The 21,906-nt window shown below is 43.0% G+C and overlaps 1 protein-coding gene across 5 annotated transcripts in view; it reads right to left on the minus strand.

Moving 5' to 3' along the window:
- The window catches only part of ARMH4 (armadillo like helical domain containing 4), a 645,165-nt gene that overhangs the window by 160,562 nt on the left and 462,697 nt on the right, over positions 1-21,906 (minus strand). For 3 of the 5 annotated variants that reach the window (XM_069207447.1, XM_069207446.1, XM_069207445.1), the window contains one exon: positions 15,622-16,053. The exons of the other annotated variants lie outside the window; for them this stretch is intronic. In XM_069207447.1, the coding sequence (XP_069063548.1) occupies positions 15,764-16,053 (290 nt within the window). In that variant the 3' untranslated portion in view covers positions 15,622-15,763. Of the gene's footprint in view, positions 1-15,621; positions 16,054-21,906 lie in introns of those variants that run through there. 5 annotated transcript variants of the gene reach the window in all.

Here is a 21,906-nt window from a genome sequence, read left to right on the forward strand (position 1 = left end):
GTTGTGCTGCCACTAACCCGTCCAGTTGTTATGCATGGCCTGGTGTGCTGCCACAGCCCCTTCCACCAGCCCTGGGTGGTCGGTTTACTGCCCCGAACGCTTTCCCACCTTTCCTCCGTTGTATGAAAGTATTCCATTATAGTCTCACTGTTGCCATCCATTGTGTGTTGTGCTTCCAGTGCCCATCCAGCCTGCCCTCCATGGTCAGCTTGCTGTTCCACCTCTACCCTCTTACCCCCAGCCATCTGTTTTCCATGTGCAGGCCCCTAGCCCCTCCTTCCTGCCTTGTCTGGTCAGTTGTCATGCCCCTGTCCCTTCCTTCCTGCCCTACATGGTCTGGTACACTGCAACTGTCCCTTCTATCTGTCTGGTATGGTCAGCTTGCTGCCCTTGTCTCTTTCCCCTCTGCTCTTTGTTGTCCATGTGCATTGCCCTGACCCTTCCCTATTGCTTTTCATGGTCTGTTGTGCTACACTGCCGTCCTGCTTACCCTGTGTGTTGTATTGGTCTGCTGCAATCCCTGAAGCCTGCCTTGTAAGGAACTTTTAGCACCCCTGCCCATCTCCATCCTGCCCTCTGTTATCCAAGTCCATGTCTCTACCCCAATTCTCCTGCCCTCAGTGATCCAATGTATTATACTTGCCAGCAGTTTGAACTTACTAAGAGTGAGATTTTGAAAATAACCTGGGGAATTGATTTTCCCCATTGACTTACATTGCAAAATAGGATATTTTAGGCAGGATACACATAAAATAAAGCCCTTTGGGGCTTGAAAACATTGGGAGTCTCCTGCCTGAATCGGGTCTGTTGGCTTGTACGGTTGTATCGCCACTGCATCTTCCTTCTGCCCTCAATGGTATGTTATATTGCCACAGTCTCTCTTGCCTGTCCAGTATGGTTGGATGATTCCCCCTGCCCCTCTTTCCCCTGCCCTCTGTGGTCCCTTGTGCTGCTACTGTCCCTTCAGCCTGCCCAGCATGGTCAACTTGTTACTTCTGCACCATCCTCCCTGCCCCTAATTATCTGAGCCCATGCCCCTGACTTCTACCTCCCCACAATATTCTAATGAACATCTAGATAGCTAACATTCTATACTTATTTCAAAAGTGTGGCACGCCTGAGGTCATCTTGATGCAATCAAAACTCTGATACTTAAAGTAGTTCCTTTAGAATTATAAAAATGGGACGGTCTTAGTCCCATAGAAATTATGGTTAGTGCTCTAAGAAACTAAAATAAGAACATATTTTTTGAGTTCTCAAATAGCGACAAAGCATTTTTAAATTATTTACTATCTTGATTTTTTTTATCCAGTTTATCACTTGATTATATGTTGCATTTAGGTGAGAGAATGTGGCATCACGGCCAGAGCTACAGACTTTGCAACTGGACAACCAGGTTTGAGTTTCAACATCCTGAGATTCTGGGCAAATCACTTACTCTCCCATGCCTAATACCAAAAGTAATGTGTTTTTGTGTAATGTAACTGATGGCCATGTAAAGCACTCCAATACCTTTGGGTCAAGTCTGCGCTATATAAAACCACAAAAAAACAAAATAAAGTGTTTTCCACACTTCTGTCACTGGGCAATACTTGGGCTACATTTGAGTGATATTTGTACTAAATTTGGGCTCTTTTTTACTCTGGTAGCCATCTTGGTAGAATTCTTTGTTATGAAGCTCCCTAATCTCCTCATTTACTGCAGTAGCCTCAGTAGATAATGCTTTCAGTTTTCTACTTCGATTCTATCATCATGGGGGTCAGATGTGCCACAATTTTGGCAAAATTTCAGAATGTGCATGTTTCAGTGTACATGTTAGAATGTTTCAATGAAATACAAGAGGAAGACATTTGAGAATTCACTTAAAATGTATCCTAATTTTTCTTTCTACAACACTAACCATAATATCTATCACAAAATTAAACCCCTCATTTTGATGCTTTCTAAATTAAATGTTTTAAGTTCTACCAGTCTGATTCAAGATGGTTTCAGGTGTACCACAATTTTGCAATAAATAAGACTGTACGGGCTCTAGTTCTTCTTAAGAACACTCTAAGAGGCTGCAGTAGAACACAAGGGAATTGCAAATTTCCTTGCTAACAAGAAGGAAAGTTTCAGTTCTATTAATGACTCAGAGGCAATGATTATGCATTTCTTTCTTCACTTTATTAGAATAGCATTTTCAAAGAGAATATGAAAAGAAAAAGTACATAACATCAGAACTACATATCCCATGCAACCTTGGGAGTAAGTGTCCATAGTAACCACAGTCCATTGTGTGTCATTGTATGATGTCCCTTCCTGTTCCTCTTTTTAACTGGAGGAAGTTTAGTCTTTGTTGATAATCCTATTCAAAACTTTGATCTTTACCGTGTCCCTAATAGAATTGAAACATTCCTTCTCGCTATGTCAGGACCAGAGGCAAGGATTATGCATGTTCAAAGCTTACCTATCACCAGAGATGCAGCCTCTGAAACAAATTTAAAATGGAATTTCATAAATGCTGATTCAGATGGCCAATCTGCCAACAAACTGAATGACTTTAGATGCCATAGCTCACTTTGTAGAATGAGCACCAAATTTATGTATATCGGGACCAGCTTCCACCATGATCCATCCTACCCACCTGGCGATAGAAGGAGAAGAAACTGCCTTAAAAGGCTTCTGCAAGGCACTGAGGAGTTGTCTCTCCCCTGGAGGTTAGATCTCAGATAACATCCTGAAATCCTGGCTGAAATATCTAGTGTTCGGATATCCAAGACTCTTTTACATGATATGAGGCAACGTAAAATGGCTAACTTTGTGGATAGTTATTTTCGAGATAAATATTGGTTATCCTGCCTATTCAAGAAACAATTGAAAGCTATATGAACATCCCATAAACCTGAATATCTGGGTTCAGGGGGTCTAGAGGGTTGAACACCTCTCATTAATTTGCAGATCCAATGATGTTCCCCAATAGTTTGTTGTGATTATATTATGCCCTGAAGGAAGTTATGGAAAACCTGAAAGAGTCGATCATATGATAAACTAATCCAGAATTGGGTAGTTCCACTAAGAAACTTATCATATGAGTAACTTCTGCCCCAAGGGATCTAGATGTTTTTCCACACACCAATGAAGACAATGTTGCCAAGCCGATCAATACCTTGTGGTGGTGCCCAAAGCCCAAACTTGTTGCATTCATTTTTCAGCTTCTGCTGAGGATTGATCATTTTTCCAGTGTCTCCAGAAATCATCCATGCCATAAGTGAAAGAAGACCCTGAAGGACCATCAGATGGAAGCAACCCTGGTGATCCCATAGGATTGAAGGTAATAAGGGCAGTTCTATTAGAATATCCCATGAAAGTTTCATCAGCGTCGGGAACCAAGCTTGCGATTTCCGAATCGGCGTTACTTGCATCAGAGATGCTGTTTGTCGTCTGACCGGAGTCCCCACCCTGGGAATCATTTGAAAAAGTGTAAAAGCATAATGTTGATTCTTCGACCAATCCTGAAGGAAAGCATCCACTGCTGAGGCATCCGGATCCGAGAAGCGAAAAGGTCCAGGTTGCACTGACCTAATTCTCTATAAGGGCTAGGAAAACAGTGAAATCCAGTTGCCAATCGATGCTGCACATGAAATACCTGTAGTTCCAGTCCACTACAGTATTCTGTATTCCCAGAAGGTATTCCATCATCACTGAAATTTGTTTCTGTAGGCAATAATGCCAGAAATCCTTTGCTATGTCGACTGAGTGCCTCCTACACAGTTAATATACTGTACCGCTGAGATGTTGTCCATCCGTAATAGGATACAGAAGGAAACTCTGTCCTTGGTGAAAGAATTGATCACAAATGTTCCTGGTAATTTATGTGTAGTTACAATTTGTCCTTTGACCATCTGCCACCCACTGAAATGCTTCCGCATCTGGCTCCCCAACCCAGACGGTTGGCATCTGCTACTATGACAACGTCCAGTGTTGTCCCAAAGATCGCTCTTCTGTTCCAGGCTTCCGTGTGATCTATCCACCACTGGAGCTCCATCCTGGCTTCCGGAGTCAAGGAGATCAGTTCTGAGTATGTTGACCCCTGTGTAAGTGAGTGGCCGTTAGCCTCTGAAGAGTCTGATAGTGTAGGGGTCCCAGGAAGATGGATTGGATTGATGATGAGAGAAGACCCACTTTTCTGGCCAGTAGGCGAAGAGGTAGTCTGTCTGAAGTTTTGTAACTTTTGAAAGAGGAGGACCCAGGGAAGCTGTCACTGAGTCAATAAGGAATCCCAAGAAAGTAATCTGCTGGGTTGGAATGAGTTCTGATTTCTCTTCATTGACAATAAACCCCAGATCCTGGAGGAGAACAACAGTCATGCTTAGATTGAATTTGGGATGTGCTGGAGACTGGTCCATTTGAAGGATGTAGTCTAGATAGATGATCATCAGAACTCCGCTTGTACAGAGGATCTCCACACTGATTTAAGGAGCTTGGTAAAGCACCATGGGGCGGAGGATAGACCAAAGGGGAAGGCTCAAAATTCATAAACTTGATCCCTCCTTAAAAACTGCAGAAATCTCTGGTGAGAAGCTAAGATGGGAATGGTGAAGTAAGCCTACTTGAGATCTAAACTGACCATCCAATCCCCTGTCAAAAGAATGCCCCTCAAGAGATGAATCCACTCCATCTTAAAGTGGCAATAAACCCACCACTTGTTAAATTCTCTCAGATAAATTACAGGCTTGAAGCCTTTGTCCTTCTTTGGCACCAGAAATACGTTGCTAAAAAAACCTGAGGGTGAATTACTGACCGGTAAATGGCACCTTTTTGTAGTAATTCCTTCACCTCTGGATCAATGAGAATTATCTCCTTGCTCGAGAAGATCAGAGGTCTCGTCGAATTTTCTGAGCTAGGGATTCATAAAATTCAATGTGAAAACCTTGAACAGTTTGAAGGACCCAAGGATCCACGGTAATCTTTCCCCAATTAAGAACAAATATCTGTATTCTCCCTTCCAGGGCTTGAGGGGAAAAAAGGATATTGCTTACCAGTGGTTCCTCCTGGTGCGTTAGTACCTCCTCTTCCAGCAGAGTTGTTCCTTCCTTTGCCTGAGCCTTTGCTGGGATAGAAGGTTCATTCCATCTGTTGTTTCTTTTAAATTGGGCTCTAGATGGACCTTGTTGGAAGGAGCGGCTGGAGGAGCGGCCCCTGACTCTTACAGCCCCTGAAAAAACCTTTCCAGGGAAGATCTCCTAATGGAAGATTATACCTTCTCAAGGGCGCAGAAGGCTGCCACAAACTTTCCTAACTCCTTGACAAAGTGTTCCCCAAAGAGGTTACTCTGAGCAACTGGACCTTCCTCCAAAGTTGCTAGTTCCCCAAGCTTTGGATCTGTTTTTATGAGCAGGGACCTCTTGCCTTCTGTTGCTAGTGCATAATTTGTGTTTCCTAGCAAACAGATAACTCTTTGAGCCCGACCTGCAACGATTTCAGCAGACATGGGAAAACCTGATTGTTTTGATTGTTCCGCCAGTTGAATGATCTGGGAAAGAGGGCCAACAACTTCTAGGAGCTTATCATGGCAATTCTTCCAGGAAGGATCTACATCTGTTTTTAGGGTCCCTCATGAATTTAATGAAGAATGTACACAATTTTGCATCTATGTCAGGAGTGGCCTCTACTTTTCCCTGCAGAGAGAGTCTGGCGCATTCTGCTCTAAGTCTTGTTCTGACCTCCTTTTCTAATGGTTAGCCTAGTTTGCTAGAAACATAGTCCTCTACCTTTTGGTCAGGAACCTATTTGGATGAACGGGGATTATATATATATATGGAAGGATCAAGCATATCCTATTGATTTGTGTCCCCATCAGCGAAATCTGAAGAATTGGACCCTGGATGCCATGATCTTCTAGGATCTGGATCATCATCAGAGGAAATACCTCCGTCTGAATCTCCCTCTCCCTTAGAGGGAACCTCATAATCGAAGTCTTGATTTTGGGCGACAGCGTCGCAGTTTTCTCCATGTTCAGCCTCCTGCCAGTAGGGTGCATGTTTAAGGGTGTGCGCACTCTTACAGAAGGTTTCCGAAAATGTATCAAAATTCTTCAGTTGCCCCGTGTCACGCTTATAGGCTTTCTTTCCCCCTTCACACTAGTACTAAGGCCCGGTTTGAAAGGAGTTGGTTGATTGAAAACCCCTGGAATACATTTGGCCAACTTGTCAACTTGGGGGGTGATTCTAACATTGGCGGGCGGCGGAGGCCGCCCGCCAATGTTCCTCCGTCAAAATACCGCTCCGCGGTCACAAGACCGCTGAGGGTATTTTGAGATTTGCCCTGGGCTGGCGGGCGGCCGCCAAAAGGCCGCCCGCCAGCCCAGGGCAAATCTACCTTCCCACGAGGACGCCGGCTCCGAATGGAGCCGGCGTAGTGGGGAGGTGCGACGGGTGCAGTTGCACCCGTCGCGTATTTCAGTGTCTGCTTTGCAGACACTGAAATACTTTGTGGGGCCCTCTTACGGGGGCCCCTGCAGTGCCCATGCCATTGGCATGGGCACTGCAGGGGCCCCCAGGGGCCCCGCGGCATCCCCTACCGCCATCCTGTTCCTGGCGGGAGACCCGCCAGGAACAGGATGGCGGTAGGGGGTGTCAGAATCCCCATGTAGGGCAGTGGTAAACCGGCGGGAGACCGCCGGTTTACCCTTTCTGGCCGCGGCTGAACCGCCGCGGTCAGAATGCCCTTGGGAGCACCGCCAGCCTGTTGGCGGTGCTCCCGTGGTCGGTGACCCTGGCGGTCACCGGCCGCCAGGGTCAGAATGACCCCCTTGGTCTTTAAGGGGTACTAATGCTTTAGATATTGCAAAGGAAAGAACCTGGTCTACTCCTGCAGATAGTTTTTTAGGGAGGCCATTCTTCTTCAGCATCCCCAAAGGATGAGTATTCGTGATCATTAGAATGATCCAGAGGGTGAGAGCACCAAGATAGAATACTCCCAAAACTTAATAAGGGCAGCCCCCTCACAGGTGCTTACAAATGTTAAATTAAACGGATGTATATAATATTTATTTTTTGGTCACAGGATGGTGCTACATTAAAATAAATAACAAATGGTTCTTTTTACAAAGAAATAACCAACCACTATAGCGGTGTAGAAGCGAGGGTTGGCAGGGAAAAAACTGTGACAAACAAGAGGAAAAATCTTCACAGAAGTACCCCCAACACGCATGTGAGATCAAGCAGAGCGCTGACAGAGCAGCTCTATAAGCCCATGCCACACCTGACAGGAATGTATTGGCACGTGTAAATGCCTCCTTAGGACCCACGACGTAACAAGGGAAAAACCCGCTCAGGCAGAATGTCTACTGCACGTGTAAAACACTTCACTAGTCCCAACAATTAAATAAATGCCTAAACAATGAAGGTTATTCAATACATATAGTCAATTTAGTGAGGAGAAGTTAATGAAAGGGATAACTTAACTGACAAGCTGTGAAGAAAGAGAAACAGGACGGGACGTCATGCAATGATATACAGTGGACTGTGTTATGATTGTACTGTGGTTACAATGGACACTTACTCCCAAAGTTTCATGGGATATGTAGCTCTGATATTATATACTTTTCATACATTCCTTGAAAAAGCTATTTTAATAAAGTGAAGAAAGAAATGCATAATCCTTGCCTCCTCTCCTGACATGGGATTAACTGACAGGCTGCCCCCGTTGAAGTACAACAGGAAGATATTTGAGAACTCACTAAAAATGTGTCCTCATTTTAATTTCTACAGCTCTAACCATAATTTATTTGACAAAATGAACCCCCCTATTTTGTTCCCTTCTAAATTAAATGTTTAAAATTTTAACAGTTTGATTCAATCAAGATGTCTTCAGGTGTGCAACACCTTTGTCATAAGTAAGACTGTTAGCACTCTAGTTGTTCTTTAGAACACTTTGGGAGGCTACAGTAGAATTCAAGGGAATTAACTGACAGGCTGCTCCAGTTGGAGGTACATGTTTTACAAGGGATGTCAGATTTCATTCTCATATGGCTGAGAAGGATAGTGTGAATTTACAGTAACAAATGTTGTTATTTTAGCTTCTGGGGCACCTTCCATAACCTCCATGGTAAATCATGAGAAAACTGTTTTCTCTCAAACATTATTCATGAAAACCCAGCAGAAAGCTTTTTTACAGGGTAAAATTACATTAGCAACAAACAATTTATATTGTAACCAAAATCTGTTGTCATGCTTTATATGTTCTCCTTTTTGTGACCCTCAAAACCTGCCATTCACTACAATGCATGTTAATGGGGTGTTATCATGTATATTGCTCCCAAGATGGCTGTCCTCACTTTCTGGTTGAAGTGCTGGAACCAATCAGATCTTGCCATGAGGTCTGTGCTTAGACTCCGCCCAGATATACAAATTTGGATTTCCTTTACTAGTGCAAAAACTACTGAACGGATTTACAGCACATAAAAAAGCACACTTTCAGGACTAAGAGCTACCTTTCTGGCAAATGTGGTGTAAATCCATCCAGCGGTTTGGACTGTAGTCATGTTCAAAATCCCTTTGGGAATTAAAATGGGAAACGCACTTCTGTTGACCCCCACCTTTTCTCGGACCTCACTTGATGGATCACCCCAAAACTTTCCATGTACAATAAGACCCTTGGGCACACTTTAAAAAAAAGATTCATACAGATTCATCAAACGGCACCAAAGACATAGCCAAGACATAAAACGCTGTTTCTATGACAACTATGTCCTAACTATAACTACTGGCATCCGCCACTAGGTAATATATAAATATCTAAATATTATGGGTTCAAAATGATTTTTCTTATCCATACACAATTATCACAAATATCATTAAAGCCCACCCCCTTCTTTTTTTTCAAATGCCCCCAGGATTTGGCCCATCCGGGGGCATTAACCTAATGAAGAGCGGAAGACCGAGCTTTGTTTTTAAAAAAAAATTAACGAGCAGATTCGCAGATCCACCGCGTCTCTGCTTGCAAAATAAAAGAAAATGCTTTCTAGCCCTAGGGGTGTCCCTTTAGGACCCCAGCACCAGAGCTTAGGTGTCAGGGTGTTCGTAACCTGGCCCCTTTTGTTTTTGTTTACTTTTTTGGGGGGGACTTGGCTGATGCTGAGTCCCAAGATGGTTGACAACACTTTAACAGCTTCTGTTGTTGAGGTGTTATCAGCCAATCAGATCTCAGCACGAGATCGTTAGGGTTGTGAACATTTGCGTCACTAGATATACAAATTTGGACTTTCTTTAATTTCTCAAAGGCTACTAAAAGGAATTACACCAAAACAAAAAAGCACTCTTTCTGGACCAAGATCTACCTTCCTGCCAAATTTGGTGTAATTCGTTCAGTAGTTTTTGTGCTATCACTGTTCAAAACTTTCCAGGTAGCAGCTGATGGAACTGGCAAAATGTTTTTGGAAAGTTTCGTGAAGGTTCGTCAACCGGTGCCAAAGATATAGACAAGTAAAAATTGCTTTTTGTATAGAAACGTAATCCTACCTAAAATACCTTGTGGTACCTGTTGGGAGTGCGCTTTCACATGAGTACAACTTCGTTTTTGATAATTAACCGGCCTGTAAAGTCGGGAAAGCAGCACCACTGCACATCGAAGCAGGTCTGTGTGACTAAAAATGGATTGTCACATAAGAGCAGTCGGGTTGGGATATTCACAGCAAATCTGACAATTTTACTTTGGATTCGCCTACAAAGGTTTTGCACTTTGGTTCATTATTTCGTTTGGCTCCAGCAACCCACTTGGGGCAAAAAGATAAAATTGCAGGACCACCACAACCAGCATGCACTGTTACTCACTTGAGAGGCCCACTGGGGAGGACTGGTATTCAAAGAGACTAATCAGGTGCCTGTAATTAGACAAGCTGAAGCCATGCCGGTCTTTTCAGAAAGAAAGAAATGTCTGGAACACTTCCAGCACTGGCTGCACCTACGAGGGTGAAACACTTTTATATTTTTCTCTGCTGAAGAAAGGATTGACCTTGAAACACATGTCCAGAGATGATTTAATAACTTAAGGCCTGGAATAATGAAACTGCTTAAAGAATTCACTGTGAGTTGCTGGCTTTGCTTTTTCTTCCCGTTTATATAACCTGTTGGGAGTGCGCTTTCACATGAGGACAACTTCGTTTTCGACATATATATATATATATATATATATATATATATATATATATATATATATATATATATATATATATATACACACACACACAGTAGGTTTTACTTACCTGATATACACTTACAAGTTTGTTATAAAGGCATGCCTGGTAAAGGCATTGCTTGGGAATGGACACGTGCTAAAGGCATGCGTTGCAATGACATGCATGGTTCTGTAATATATCCTGCTGGGAGAGATGACCTAGCCTCGTAACATCACGAACAGCAGTAAAAGGCTTTCAAACAATATTTCACCCTCCAGGAAGTTAAAAACAAGCACTATAATGTAAACCCACCACAAAAGGCTTTGTGTTTTCTGATTGTGGAGAGAAAGTGCCCATATTCTGCAACAAAATGTTTAGCAAAGATATACATCCACTCAGGTCGTACCTTCTTTTTAAAAGAGGGGTATCCAAGGCAGATTGGAAAAGGCCAATCCATGCAATACTTCGAAGTTATCTACAAGATAACTTTCCATTATTCTGAATGGAAGTCGGAAACAACTTCCAGGAATTATAGGTACTGGTGCTTTAACAAAATATTGAGAAAAAGAGTACGTTCAAAGTTAGTCATTTCTCAAGAAATTATCTACCTTCTTTAGACAATAAGTCACATATAGATATTAGACATTTCCTGCATTTGTCAAAAAGGCTTTTACATATTGTTTACAAAAGAAGGTCAAGTACCTAGTTGTGTTAGGCATGATCAAGCCACAATAACAAAGATGTAAATTTGGGGTAGATCCTGCCCCACTTCCCTGGAAAAATGCAGAAAGCAAGTGTTTAGTCATAAATTTTGTTATTAAAAGTCAATCCTCTCTCGATGAAATAATGTCCAGGTGGGATCTTAAAAGTCATATTTGCAAAATAACAGACAATGGTTGTTTTGGCACCAGTAATTAGATCTCTCACTAGAATAAACTTATGCCTAAAATATTGGGTATTATGGATTGTATGACCTTAATGGCAAGGTTTTCTTCACTGGGCAATAATCAGATCATGCAAAGGCTTGTTCTGCTTTTTTTGAATGACGGGTATACCTTAGATAAAATGGCTGTCCTTCTTAAAACATGGAAAAAATGTAGAGGCAACTCATCCACTAGAGTTTTCCATTTGGCATCATATTTTAAGGCATTTCTGATATTCATTTTTAGGTTGCAGTTTCATTCAAATTTGTCCTCCCCCACTTCTCACTCTAATCATGAAAAACACATACTGGTATATATCCCATTATTTTAAATATTTACATTCTCTGAGTCTTCAACCAAAAGCATTTGTTCGATAGACAAGCATTTGTTAAATACAGCACCTCCTATGTGGTTGGCAAGATGACTAAGTAAATTCATTCTTCGTGCTCTCATCTGCAGTAGTCTGAAGGTCAGGGCAGCCTATGCAGTCTGTATCCTTCCGCGGTCAGTTACTAGAGCAATATAATCTGGATGATAAAAGTACCTTTTTCTTACAGTGCTGAGAGATGCAGTATGAAAGCTCTATATAAAAACAAAGCTAAAACAAGCATTTGCAAAGCCAGAATGCTCTCAAAGCAACTATACATCCCATTGCCACCGGCTGGCTGTTTCTAAGAAGCTTTGTTTGATCATATGCTTGTAAATGCTTGTAATTGCTTGCTCCGTCCTGTTTAATCACAATGCACTAGACATGGATTGTGGTAATTTGTACTGTTGCAAACCAATCAGTATTTACTAAACATTCAGAAAGGATCAGGCAGATTTGATACAATCGTGGTTAGTTGTTTGTTCAGAAAATGCCAAAATTTTATGCAGTCATTCGGTGAATGTCACATTATGTCTCAGAACACTATTGTTAGAGGCGCTGCTGTACCTCCAGCTTTAAAAAAACACTGGCTGTATGCTAGGGCGAGCAGAAGAAAAATAGGAATAACACATCAACAGACTAAGGGATGAACAGGTCTTGCTGAAAATCTCTATATTATTTTTATGTATAAACTTAGTAAACTAAAAAAGGGTCAGAAATTGTCAAAGTTTAAAGGGGTCACCCAGTAAATGGGGGCACAATATGTCTCACAACACAACCTGGCCCAAGTTGACACTATCAAAGTAATATTCTAGAATGCCTATTGTTGGTGATTGTTAAGTAGAGCATGAGTGAATAAAGAGAACTGTCTTTTTTATTGCACTGGATGGCCTCTTTAGTGTCTCATTCTGTATAATTAGGGCTCCTGGAATTATGCAGAAACGGAAGACCAAATGATGTGGCAGGGATGACTGAAGTATGCAGCGAGAAGGTTCAAATTATGCAGCATAATTTCGCACATTGTCCAATAGCATTAGTTTAATTTGTCATTTTTACACATGACATCTCTCTGAGCATAGATTTCACCCCATTAGTACCCGTTTATCATCTAAATACAGCAATAGGCAACTGAAAGGTGACCAGTCAGACTTTGGAAAAGGGCTTCTACTGCATAGCAAGAAGTGTTACTGGGTTTTCGGTAACTTTTGAGCCTTTTGAGTTACAAACAATTTTCTTGGTAAAATCTTCAAATTGTGCAGCAGATGATAGATTACGTGGCACAATTTGGCACCTTTTGTGGCATTAATACTTTCTCTTTTGTGTACAATGTTAGTTCTAGTTGGGAAAAGGTTTCACCTCATAAATATCATTTTAACACCAGAGTACATCAATCTGCAACTGAAAGGAGACTTGCTTCTCTGCTGCAACAGGTGTGGTGGCAATTTTAGTACCTTTTGATCCATTTAAACTAGAAACGATATTTGTTAAGATCTGCAACTTCTACAGAACATGTTGCATTACGTGGCAAATTAGGCAAATCCATAATTATGCAGTGTTAGAAATGGGGTCTTTGGTTGGCAGTCAGGTTACCCTCTGTCCAAGCAAGGACCCTCACTCTAGTCAGGGTAAAGGAGAATCACCCTCAGCTAACCCCCGGCCACCCCCTTGGTAGCTTGGCACGAGCAGGCAGGCTTAACTTCAGAGTCTAGGTGTAAAGTATTTGTACCAACACACACAGTAACTCAGAGAAAATACTACAAAATGACACAACAGAGGTTTAGAAAAACAGGAAATATTTATCCAAACAAAACAAGACCAAAATGACAAAAATCCAACATACACAAGTCAAGTTATTCATTTTAAAAGCAAAAGAGTGTTAAATCCTTTGTAAACAGTAAAAACACTGTAAGTGTTGAAAAGTACATGGGTAGCGTTAAAATAACACGCACAGGCGAGTGTGTGTTGAAAAAAGGTTAGCGATGTGTCGATTTCTCACCTGCAAGCGAGTCCGTGCGTCGTTTCTCCTTCTCTGGTCGGGATGGCGTGCGTCGTTTTTCCTCTATGCAGGAGAGCGATGCGTCGATCAGGGCAAGCACTCGGGTCCGGGCAGGCGTTGCATCGCTTTCCTGCACCCTGCAAGGTTTGTGGGTTGCGATGTTACCAGCCTCCGTTAGCGGTGTGGCACGCTGTTTCTCCAGCCACGTGCGTCGATCTTCTAGCTGCGCTGCAGGAGGTGCGTCAATTTCAGCCGCTGAGCCGGCAGCGCGTAGTTTCTTCAGCCGCTTCTCGGAGGTTGCATTGGAAATTTCCCTGCACGGCGGTCGGTGCGTGGATTTTTAATCTTGGTCTGCCAGCTTCACCTGTCAAGGCCCCAGGAACTGTATAGGGCACCACTTGGCAGGGCAGGAGTCTCAGCAGAGAGTCCAGGTGCTGGCAGGGAAAGTCTTTTATGCCCTGAGACTTCAACAACAGGAGGCAAGCTCAGGACAAGGCCTTGGGGATTTCTTCACAAGCAGAAATGCACAACAAAGTCCAGTCTTTGTACCCTTTCAACAGGCAGAAGCAGCAACTGCAGGATAGCTCCACAAAGCACAGTCACAGGCAGGGCAGTACTTCTCCTCAGCTCTTCAGTTCTTCTCCAGGCAGAGGTTCCTCTTGATTTCCAGAAGTGATCTAAGGTCTGTGGTTTTGGGTGCTCTTCTTATACCCATTTTGGCCTTTGAAGTAGGCTTACTTCAAAGGAAAGTCTCTCTTGTTTGTGAAATCCTGCCTTGCCCAGGCCAGGCCCCAGACACTCACCCGGGGTCTGGAGACTGCATTGTATGAGGGCAGGCAGTGCCCTTTCAGGTGTGAGTGACCACTCCTCCCCTCCCTCCTAGCACAGATGGCTCATCAGGATATGCAGGCTACACCCCAGCTCCCTTTGTGTCACTGTCTAGATAGAGGTGCAAACAGCGCAACTGTCAAACTGCCCCAGACAGGGAATTCACAAACAGGCAGAGTCACAGAAAGGTTTAAGCAAGAAAATTCTCAATTTCTAAAAGTGGCATTTTTAAACACACAATCTTAAAATCAACATTACTAAAATATGTATTTTTAAAAAAAAATTAGTTCAGAGACCCCAAACTCCACATGTCTATCCGATTCCAAAGGGAATCTACGCTTTAATTTAAAGGCAGCCCCCATGTTAATCTATGAGAAGGACAGGCCTTGCAACAGTGAAAACCGAATTTGGCAGTATTTCACTGTTGGGAAATACATAACACATTAGTATATGTCCTACCTTAAACATACACTGCAACCTGCCAATGGGGCTACCTAGGGCCTACTTTAGGGGTGCCTTAAATGTAAGAAAAGGGAAGGTTTAGGCCTGGCAAGTCGAATTGGCAGTTTAAAACAGACACTGAGGTGGCAGGTCTGAGACATGATTACAGAGCTACTAATGTGGGTGGCACAACCAGTGCCGCAGGCCCACTAGAAACATTTGATTTACAGGCCCTGGGCACCTCTAGTGCACGGTACTAGGAACTTACGAGTAAATCAAATATGCCAATCATGGAAATCCAATTACATACACATTTTATATAGGAGTTCTTAAGCACTAGATAGCAGTAGTAAAGTGCCCAGAGTAACAAAAAAAGCAAAAAGAGTCCAGCACACATCAACAACCTGGGAAACAGAGGCAAAAAGTTAGGGGAGACCACGTCAAAAATGCCAAGTCTAACATGCAGAAAATACACCAGCCACAGTAGTGGCCCATACTACAATCACAGCACATCCATGTAGTTTTGAGTGGAACTGATAATTGAATGTGCTCAAAGTACCATATTTTCAGCGCCATGTCAGATTAGCATCCTAGAAAACAGTGTGTGCTTGTTGAGGTATGTTATGATCTTGTTTTGGTATGTTTGTTTATTTTTAATTAGTAATTTTTTTCAGTGAGTCGGGTAAGACCCAGCCAAGGACCTTGGAGAAGCATCTGCAGAGAGGCTAGTGAATGGAAAGGATCTAAAACCATCAGCATGTTGTGTGTGTACATCTGAAAAAACACAGTATAGAGTTTAAACTCTTGCTTTTTTTGAACCAGAATAACACAGACTTCTGTTTCGAGACCATTTACCAGCTTGCTGGCTTTACAAATGCTCATAAAAATATGTGAATTCGAGGGCATCCAGGGGATAATCACTTTTTATTTCCCATCGCTTAACCGAGGCTGTGGGTTTTGGGTTTAATTAGGAAATAATGCGTTCCTTGAATACATAGTTATGTCTTTGGGAAAAATACATTTGCCGTCCGTCGATATGAGAAAGCTTTTCAGGGTAATTTAAATGAAAGTATCCAAAAAATCAATACAGGAATTATATGGTATCTCTCAGAAATAGGCTTGTCAAAGGAAGCTGCTCGGAAATGATAGCTACAGGCAGGCACATTTTCCTTAATTCCGTGTGCGTGTGCGGTAAACAGGCATGATTCTGCAATACGACTATAGATTGGAACCGACGCCATAATCTGCGTGCATTCTTCACGGCTGACAGACGTCGAAAAAAGAGTTGCATTTGAACGTGTCGGTGTTACACTCGTGCGCAGCAATATAATAAGAGCCCCTGCAAAACAAAAACATGTTTTATAGATTCTCAACCGAACAGTGAGGCATTTTCCGCACAAGTACACTTCATGCATAAATTAGGAATGACAGGCGAAGCTACATCTTAGACAGGTGAGCCTTTGGGAAAAATGCACATGCCAGCTCCAAACGGTCAGTCTGCAAGGATTTTACGCGTTTAATGCGCAGTCATGGCGTATATGGGTGATGTGAGAGAAATGTACATAAAACTGTGCTGTTCCCATGAAGATTTTTTTTAGCACTAGACAACCACGTTATCAGGCAGTTCACTAACTATATACAATATTCCAACCTAGATCATTTGTATTCAAGTTTACCTTGTGAGTCTGTGCTGAATGTTCGGAACGGTTCCAGCCTTCAGGGGCACCCCTGAACTAGAGATGAGCTGAGAAGTCGTGTAATGTGATTTCATCTCCTGGGTAATTAAATGCCCCCCACTAGTCTGAAAGTGCATTTAGTTGTTTTCAGTGTTTAATTTGTAAAAACGAAAATAAGTGCCTGGGCGCTCGCTAGGAGGTCGCCTCAGCTTGCACCACCCATTGACACTGCCAGCACTACCAATGACATACCTACATAACTACTAACCATCATACGACTACAAGTCTGACAATGTAGACTGTTCAAGGAACCCAAAGCTATAAGAATGGCTTGAGTGGCAGGTATTAGTTGTTTTCAATGTATACTAAACAACTTTTGTTCTGCTCATCTTTAAATTACACATACAGCACCACCATGTGGCTGCTGTTATAAGTGCCGGTGTTGGCAATTAAGTGCCGGTGCCGAGCAATGGATGCCACTGTCTCAAATCAAGCACCTGTTGTTTTGTGGCAGAGAAATTGCACTTCTGATTAGATCAACTATATTTCCAGTTGGGATTTTTTCTAAAAACATATAAAACCGGCATGTTGTCCTTTAGAATGCAATTAAATCCAGTCAGTAGTTTTGGTATTAATGGCTTTCAGAACATTTGTAACCACCAGGCCTCTTCTAAAGTAATCATCTGTCCTTGCCCACATGGAAGGGGAGGAGAAGCGACCCATGTGGTGTTGTGAGGAAGGATTCTTTGAAAGAAAGATGATCCACCACAACATCCACAGGCTCTGGTAAACAAATTTGCAGAATGTTAAGAAACTACTTGTCGGAAATTGGGTTACTGGCTGAGGGGATGAACTCCTACTCCAGAAGCAACTACAATCTCTGTCAGGGTGAAACACAAGCAAAGCCCAAATAACCTGTGCTTAACCCTCTGGTAGCTTGGCACAAAAGCCATCAGGTTAAGTTAGAGGCAATGGGTAAAGTGTTTATGTAGCACCTCAAACAATATTAACATGCAAACACAACACAAGAAAAACCCCAGACCAATTTTTAATAAAATAGAGTAAAATGTAATAAACTATTTGAGATCAACAAAAATCCAATTGATAGAACTGGAGGTATGCAATTTTAAAAAATGTAAGTGAAAACAGTGCTTAGAAGCACAAGCATCAACTGTGGTTATCTGGTTGCACTGGAACGGGACAAACTCACAAGCTCATGCCGACCGTGATGGAGCGCAGGCCAGATACAGGAACCCATTAAGCCCACTGAACAAAGTACCTTAAATCTGGGTTTGAGGAGTGTTGCAAGATCCCTCTCGAGGATGCGTCATGCTGAAGGGGTCCTGGGAAGCTGCAGGGCTGTGATGTGGAGTCCTGCGTCATCTTAGAGTATCGACCAAAGACTTATAATGAGAAGTTCTGCGTCGAAGATGCATCACACACAAGCTGTTCTGAACAAGTTGATCGACTGTGATGCAAAGTCCTGCATCGTGATCCAGGATGCCATTGACGAGGAGCTTAAGATGCAAAGGCCTACATTGAGGATGCATTGTGCAGTGGTGGTTCCAAGGAAACTGAGGGCTACTATGCAAGTTCTGGCGTCTGGGATGCATCACTCTGCGGAGGTTCCGATGTGGCCGCATCATGTTGCATTGGTTCCGCCCAAAAGGACTACAGCTCGACTGGCAGAGCACCTTCCGGCCAACTTCCAAAGGTCTCAGACTGGGGTGGCACCACTTGGGACATAGGACTCGCAGCAGGCAGATTCCAGGTGCTGGGTTCAAAATGGTTGGAGCCTTTTCTGTCCCTGAGGCTATGATCAGGAGGCCAGCCAACTAGCCCTTGGCGTAATTCTGGTGGTCCTGGGTTTAAGATGTAGGTCCAGTCCTTTCACTCAGGAAGCAGGGCAGTAGAGAAATCCTTCTTGTAGAGTGACACAGCAGTCCTTCTGAGTCTTCCACGGGTCTAGAGGTTACTAAAAGGTTGGGTCTAAGTTTCCAATATTCACCGGGTACCCAGAGGTGGTGTCTGGAATTCCCTGTACACACGAAAGTACGGGGTTCTCTAGAAGCGGACGTCGCGGATATTAGCGTAGTCCTAGGTTGTATGTATTCCTATTTGGAAGGGTAACGTCAGTGGAATGTCAGTTGGAAATTACCGAGTGGAACAGCGAGGGGAGGGAAGAAGGGAATTTCCTTTTACGGACTAGGTGGTCTCACACACTATATAGTGTCATGCTTCATCATTTGACCACCTAGACCCACCCAGGTAGGACAGTGCCACCTGGGCGGACTCAACCTCACTGTTAAAGGAACAGGAGGGAGTGCGTAAATAAACTTGTTTCTGGAAAGATCGGGATCCAGCTAATCTACTGAAAAACTAAAAACACCTAAGCAGACACCTGTGAAGAGCAACAAATTTAATGGTGGTGTCTGTTTGGTGTAGTTAAAAAGGGGGGTTGGGACACCTCTGTGAGGACAAGGACTCACAGGGTCACCTAACTAATTACTAGCCAACATGTTTCTGCCCTCAAAAGTGAGCCAATGAAGGTCTCTGGGCATTCGTCAGGGCCTAGGATCCCTACGTCTCACGTTGGAGGAAAATACTCTATGGGGAAATCAAAGAGTAAGAAAATGAAAAAAGAATGATCTACATTACCCAAGGAATTACCTTGAGGCGGCCCTTTTCTTAGAGGCAGCTAGCCTCTGGTATCCAGGAGGGGGAGTGTCCCCTTATAGTCACACATACATCAAAAGGGACGCTCGCCGTGCGCCTACTTCGTCCTCTCCTTGGACCGCTTGTGACCAGAGGCTAGCTGCCTCTAAGAAAAGGGCCGCCTCAAGGTAATTCCTTGGGTAATGTAGATCATTCTTTTTTCATTTTCTCACTCTTTGATTTCCCCATAGAGTATTTTCCTCCAACGTGAGACGTAGGGATCCTAGGCCCTGACGAATGCCCCGAGACCTTCATTGGCTCACTTTTGAGGGCAGAAACATGTTGGCTAGTAATTAGTTAGGTGACCCTGTGAGTCCTTGTCCTCACAGAGGTGTCCCAACCCCCCTTTTTAACTACACCAAACAGACACCACCATTAAATTTGTTGCTCTTCACAGGTGTCTGCTTAGGTGTTTTTAGTTTTTCAGTAGATTAGCTGGATCCCGATCTTTCCAGAAACAAGTTTATTTACGCACTCCCTCCTGTTCCTTTAACAGTGAGGTTGAGTCCGCCCAGGTGGCACTGTCCTACCTGGGTGGGTCTAGGTGGTCAAATGATGAAGCATGACACTATATAGTGTGTGAGACCACCTAGTCCGTAAAAGGAAATTCCCTTCTTCCCTCCCCTCGCTGTTCCACTCGGTAATTTCCAACTGACATTCCACTGACGTTACCCTTCCAAATAGGAATACATACAACCTAGGACTACGCTAATATCCGCGACGTCCGCTTCTAGAGAACCCCGTACTTTCGTGTGTACTTTGAATTATAGGGAGCTAAGTACGGAGTGTTCCTCCATAGTTATCCCCCCTCCTCCCTCTTGCTCTCTCCATGTGTAATGATGTCTGGAATTCCCTACCTCCCTTTCCTGGCCCGAGCTTATCTGAGTCAACAAAGGCTAATGTCAAGCCCTTTGTGAGAGTTCTCAGACACAGCCTTTGTGATGTGTAAGTTTGGTAGGTGACAGATCCTCCACCACATAAATTCAAAGAAACACATCCTGCCAACACGTATCTTCCCTTTGTCTCACTGTATGTGAGCAATACATAACTACCCAGCTACACTTAGTCCTGTGACCCAGGATGCAGACACCAAATAGGACAAAAAATGGCAACTTTCTAAAAGTGGCATTTTCAGAATTGTGACATAGTCTGACTTTACCATTGAAGAGGGTTTTAAATTACAATTCCTTAAACATCAAGATTGATGTTTCTACCTGCTCCAAATTAAATGTTTCCAATGTTAACCAAATGTTATCCTAGAGGAGAAGTAGGCCCCACAGTAGTGAAAAATAACTTTAGGAGCTTTTCACTACCAGAACATGTAAAACATAAAAGTATATGTCCAATTTCTTAAATACAATGCATCCTGTCCCCTGGGCTGTTTAGGGGCTACACTAGGGGTAACTTAAATGTATTCAAAAAGGAGGTTTGGGCCTTGCAAGAGGTTTACTTTGTCAGCTCGAAATGACAGTTTCAAATTAAGCACACAGGCTGCAATGACAGTCCTGAGAGATTTTTAAAGAGCTACTTAAGTTGCTGGCACAATGAGTGCTGCAGGCCCACAAGTTCCATTTAATTTACAGGCCCTACGGACATGTATTACCAATTTACTAGAGATCTACAAGTAAATAAATGTGCCAATTGGGTGTAATCCAATATTACCATGTTTAAAGGAGAGAACCCAAGCACTTTAGCACTGGCAGCAGTGGAAAAAGTGCACAGAGGTCTAAGCCTAGCAAAAAGGAATCATCAAAAACAGGAGGATGGAAGGCAAAAGGTTGGGGGGAAACCACGCCAAGGACATCAGGTCCATCACTACTGTCAACACCACAGCAGTACGCGCTCTATTGGCGACAAAAAATGCAAAAACCCAGCACTCTTAAAACAACGTAATTTATGCATTGTGCTGATATGTTGTGGTTTAACCTTTTGCATTGCAGAGTTCAATCCTGAAAACGTATTTTTAATATGCTTACAAATACTGTTCCTTTGCAATGTATTGCTGCAGGTTTTCAGAGTGTGTTAGGGTGTGGCCCCTTTCCAGGGCCTTCCAGAGACTTTCCCTGCAACATGCCTGGGCGTGGTTCTGGGCTGGGCCAAGACTCTATAAAAGAGAGCCAGCCCAACTCCCAGTGCTCACTATTCAGAGGTCCTGGTGCAGAGCAGCAGCTTCTTCCTGAGCTCCTGTCCTGGCGGCCTATTTGGATCTTCCAGTCTTCTGCCCTTCATCCTTCATTGGTGATCATTGTTCCAGGCGGTAAGACGATGGTTGGACTGTTCCGACACCGTTATTGAGAATTTTCATATTCTTGGTTTAATTCTTAAATGAGTAACAGATTACTTGCGCGCTGCCATTTCTTGACATTTATATGGTAGTTTACAAATAGGCAAGACGCGCAATTTGTTTCATAAAGGTTTGACTTTGTTATTCATTGCGTCCTACCATTTCTTGACATTGGCATGGTGGCTTAAGAATCTGCAAGACGCGCGATTCGTTTTATGGTGTTTAAACATTGTTGTCCATTGCGCGCTACTATTTCTTGACATTTACATGATGTTTTACGAATTGGCAAGACGCACAACTCGTTTCATGAGGATGTAACTTTGTTGTTCATTGCGCGCTACCATTTCTTGACATTTACATGGTGGCTTAAGAATCGGCAAAAGAAGCGCGATTTGTTTCATTGTACTTTGATCTTGTTATTTATTGTGAGCTGTTATTTCTTGACATTTACATCGTGTTTTAAGAATCGGCAAGTCGCGCGAATCGATTAATGATGATTTGACTTTGATATTCATTG

Source organism: Pleurodeles waltl, chromosome 9 (genome assembly GCF_031143425.1).
Source record: "Pleurodeles waltl isolate 20211129_DDA chromosome 9, aPleWal1.hap1.20221129, whole genome shotgun sequence".
In the NCBI taxonomy this organism is placed as follows: domain Eukaryota; kingdom Metazoa; phylum Chordata; class Amphibia; order Caudata; family Salamandridae; genus Pleurodeles; species Pleurodeles waltl.